This window comes from Populus euphratica, unplaced genomic scaffold (assembly GCF_000495115.2).
Source record: "Populus euphratica unplaced genomic scaffold, PopEup_1.0 scaffold2120.1, whole genome shotgun sequence".
In the NCBI taxonomy this organism is placed as follows: Eukaryota; Viridiplantae; Streptophyta; class Magnoliopsida; order Malpighiales; family Salicaceae; genus Populus; species Populus euphratica.
The window spans coordinates 5,934-10,584 of record NW_011501966.1 but is presented as its reverse complement, the minus strand read 5'-3'; the positions used below and the strand labels follow the sequence as shown (position 1 = coordinate 10,584).

The 4,651-nt window shown below is 34.6% G+C and overlaps 1 protein-coding gene across 1 annotated transcript; it reads right to left on the bottom strand.

Moving 5' to 3' along the window:
- Nucleotides 1–62: 62 nt before the first annotated feature.
- Nucleotides 63–3,429, bottom strand: LOC105118675 (UDP-glucose flavonoid 3-O-glucosyltransferase 6-like). Its single transcript, XM_011016665.1, has 4 exons — nt 2,696–3,429; nt 613–661; nt 111–490; nt 63–75 (listed from the first exon to the last, which is right to left on the bottom strand). Exons 1-4 carry the CDS (start codon nt 3,310–3,312, stop codon nt 63–65), a joined length of 1,059 nt encoding a protein of 352 aa, XP_011014967.1. The 5' UTR covers nt 3,313–3,429.
- Between the last annotated feature and the right edge of the window lie 1,222 nt (nt 3,430–4,651).

The following is a 4,651-nucleotide window of genomic DNA, read 5'->3' as shown; positions in this document are numbered from 1 at the left end:
AAAATTGAAGGCCAAGAAAAGCTGCACCTGACGTAAGGAAAATATATGATGGAACACCAAATTCATTGGCCACATCTATCATAGATGTACAAAACATATCCAGAACAAACCCAGCAAGAGGAGGCGAGTCAGGGCTTGACTCCGACTGACTCACAAGCTTAAAGACTTCTTCTTTGACATGGGGTATCTGGGCTTCAATCAAAGAAAAGAGAAACTTCCTCGGTTGGTTTGGATCAGGCTCATCTTTAGGCAAGTCAATGAACCGGATACGATTACAGGCTGTACTCACTGAATTTATAAACCTATCAATCTTGGGGTCAAAACGTAGTTTCATGATGAGGAAGGTGATTGAAAACCTCTCATCACGGTCTACAAGAAGCTTTGCTACCTCTACTGTGGATGCGAGGTGGCTTATAACTGGTGTTGGTATGAAGACCAGCTCAGCTTTCTTCATTCTGCGATTGCGCTCCCTTTTTTTTTTCAGTATTTGCTAGAGAATTTCAAGGTGGGATTGCGTGTAAAAAACTGAATTTCATATTCTTTTGAGGGCATTACTTGTGGCTAGAATTAAGCGGACTTGCGATTGGCAATTTATTGTTCAAAAATATATACGTGCAGGACAAGAGTGAGAGTGAGGTCATGGCTTTGCTGTCCTTGTGGACTGCGATTACAATTCGTCAAAAAGACCCCAAAAAATGAATTGCCGTCCCTGTCAGTAATTTAAGTTATAAAAAGACTACGTTTTTTGACCCCTTATTAGCCGTGGCTCAGTTATTATGGGCTGAATATTTTGCCGTCGCTGTCATATTATGGGCTAAATTTTCTATGCTTTTTTTTTTAATTGATGTTAATCGAGATTAAAGTTAGTTTATGAGTAACTTTAAAAACGCATCATCTTAATACCAGTTCAGTACATTTAAAAACAAATTAGGCACTAATGTCAAAATTTAAATAAAGATAAAATGTATATTTTATTTTGACAGTTTTCATAGTATAACAAATTTCATAACAGATGGACAACAACAACAATATTCATCACCGTGAGATTGATCGAGGAATGTAGGACGCGAAGGCTCTTGAAGAAGCTTTGGAAGCCCAAGAGACCGATTTGAGGTTTACAGCATGGGCTCGCATGCTGACTTGATTTTTTCAATGAATTACTTATAATTCATGAAAAAATTATGAATGCGTATTATTTAAATATATTCATTTTTATAACTTAATTAATATATTGGCTTTATGTATTAAAATATTTGAAGCACTTAAAAAAGTATTAATCAAAGATGGACCTAGTAATAAAGTATCTCACATTAATCGATCAAACCATAGATTAATCGATCAAACCATAGCTCAAACTCATGAGCCCACATACTATAGTTATTATTTCGAGTTTGAAACCCTTGTTACCAAAGGATTATTTAAGAATAATTTTATATTTATATTTAATTTTTTTAAAGAAATACAATGATATTTTTCTCTTAAATAATTTATGTTGGATTATAAATGCGACATATAGCACTAGAGAATCAAAGAGTATGAATAATTCTTGGAATAGTGGCGGCACCTAGGTTAACGTGCCACCACAAAATGCCAGAAAAGCTATGGTCAGTCACAGATTCCTCCCCTCTTCTCATTGTCGTCTGTATGACATGCAAAACAACAGGAAACGCCACCACACAGTCGATTCTCTTCTTCTTCGATTTATTTAGATCTGCTTCTCTCTCCTTCGTGGGGTAGCAGATCTGTTGTGGAGCCTTGAGTGGCTCGCAGGGCGACTGGCTGAAGATGGTGTAGAAGGATGAGCGGCATACAAATCCAGGATCGTAGGCGGCGCTGTGCTTGGGTTATTGCTTGAGGAAGAAGGTGGACTGATTTGGGATCTGTGGGCGCCACTGTGCCAGGCTAGTGTCAGTTGGTTATGGTGGTGGTCGCCGGCGGTGTTGAGGCGAAGATTTCATCGGGGAACGCCAGTCTGTGTTTCTGATGTTGCTTCTCTATCACCAGTGGTTGAAGGTTGATGGAAAACTGAGAGAGAAGATGGCCGATGGAGAAGGGAAAGGGAAGATGAGAGTTCTGTCGATGGCTAGGAGAAGGAGAAAGAGGTGATGACAGAGAGAGAGAAAGGAGGGATGGCTGGTTTTGGGTCAGAAAAATCAAACTGTGGAGGGGAGAGTGGCCTGCGGGCAATGATGGGTGAAGGAGAAGAGAAAATGGCCTGCGAGAGGGGGGGTGTGGTGAGTGGTAGGCGAAGAGGAAAGAAAATCAAAAGGGGGGTGGCTGAGTCTTTTGAAAATATGGTTTTGTAGGGTTAAGGTTTTGAAGGTTTTTTTTATCAAAATTTTTTCTCTTTTGTTGCAAAATTACCTATTTTTTATGTTGAAGATTGTTATTTACAGGTAAAATGAAAATTGATTCTTTAATTTTTAATATTTTTTTATTTTTTTGTATTTTTAAAAATAAGTAATATTAATATTGATTTAATGAGAAAAATATATATTTTTTAAATTTAATAATTTTAAAAATAACATGTTAAAAATTAAATGTATTTTTAATATTTTTAAAAATTAAATTTTTTATGAACAAATATTAAAAATACTAAAAATAAGACAAATATATTTAAAAATATATTTTTTTTAAATTTTCATTATTTTTTAAAATTTTATCAAAATAAACAAATCAAAAATTAAAAAATAACTCAAAATTAAGGAGTACAGGTGGCAGCCACTCTTTGTTAAGCATAACCGAAGGCAAGACCTTAGCTGGAAGAGGATTTGCCAAACACGGCATGACCAACTCAGCATCCGAGCCCTTGAACTCAGTAGGGTCAACTTTCTGCTCATCGTGAAGATCCTGGACATAAAATTGAAGGCCAAGAAAAGCTGCACCTGACGTAAAGAAAATATATGATGGAACACCAAATTCAGTGGCCACATCTATCATAGATGTACAAAACATATCAAGAACAAACCCAGCAAGAGGAGGCGAGTCAGGGCTTGACTCCGATTGACTCACAAGCTTAAAGACTTCTTCTTTGACATGGGGTATCTGGGCTTCAATCAAAGAAAAGAGAAACTTCCTGGGTTGGTTTGGATCAGGCTCATCTTTAGGCAAGTCAATGAACCGGATACGATTACAGGCTGTACTCACTGAATTTATAAACCTATCAATCTTTGGGTCAGAACGTAGTTTCATGATGAGGAAGGTGATTGAAAGCCTCTCATCACGGTCCACAAGAAGCTTTGCTACCTCTACTGTGGATACGAGGTGGCTTATACCTGGTGTTGGTATGAAGACCAGCTCAGCTTTCTTCATTCTGCGATTGCGCTCCCTTTTTTTTTTCAGTATTTGCTAGAGAATTTCAAGGTGGGATTGCCTGTAAAAGACTGATTTTCATATCCTTCTTAAGGGCACTACTTGTGGCTATAATTAACCGGACTTGAGATTGGCAAATTATTGTTCAAAAATATATACGTGCAGGACAAGAGTGAGAGTGAGGTCATGGCTTTGCTGTCATTGTGGACTACGATTACAATTCGTCAAAAAGACCCCAAAAAATGAATTGCAGTCCCTGTCAGTAATTTAAGTTATAAAAAGACAATGTTTTTTGACCCCTTATTAGCCGTCGCTCAGTTATTATGGGCTAAATTTTCTATGTTTTTTTTTTAATTGATGTTAATAGAGATTAAAGTTAGTTTGTGAATAACTTTAAAAACACATCATCTTTATACCAGTTCGGTATATTTTAAAAAAAATTAGGCACTAATCTCAAAATTTAAATAAAGAAAAAATGTATATTTTTTCTTGACAGTTTTCATAGTATAACAAATTTCATAACAGGTGGACAACAACAATAATATTCATCACCGTGAGATTGATCAAGGAATGTAGGACGCGAAGGCTTTTGAAGAAGCTTCGGAAGCCTAAGAGACCGATTTGAGGTTCACAGCATGGGCTCGCATGCTGACTTGATTTTTTCAATGAATTACTTATAATTCATGAAAAAATTATGAATGCGTATTATTTAAATATATTCATTTTTATAACTTAATTAATATATTGGCTTTATGTATTAAAATATTTTAAGCACTTAAAAAAGTATTAATCAAACATGGACCTAGTAATAAAGTATCTCACATTAATCGATCAAAGCATAGCTCAAACTCATGAGCCCACATGCTGTAGTACAATCTATAAAATTATTTTGAGTTCGAAACCCTTGTTACCAAAGGGTTATTTAAGAATAATTTTATATTTATATTTAATTTTTTTTAAAGAAATACATTAATATTTTCTTGTTAAAGAATTTATGTTGGATTATAAATGCTACATGTAGCATTAGAGAATCAAAAAGTCACCATCTAATTATTTAATTTAGAATCATTAAAGAATGTATTGGTCTTATTATAAATTTTAAAAATAAAATATTAATTATAATTAGAGAAGATTTTAGTACCCTAGTACACCCTACATGAAATTATCTATATTTTATAGTCCAAAAATAATTTTATTATTTTGATGGTTTCTAATCAGTTTTCTGATTATGAATTAAAATAAAAATTTACTGGTGGTAATAAATGTGCGTGAAATACTTTTTCTTTGATATGGGGATTTGGTTTCCAATTAAAGAAAAAAGAAACTTGTTGGGTTCATG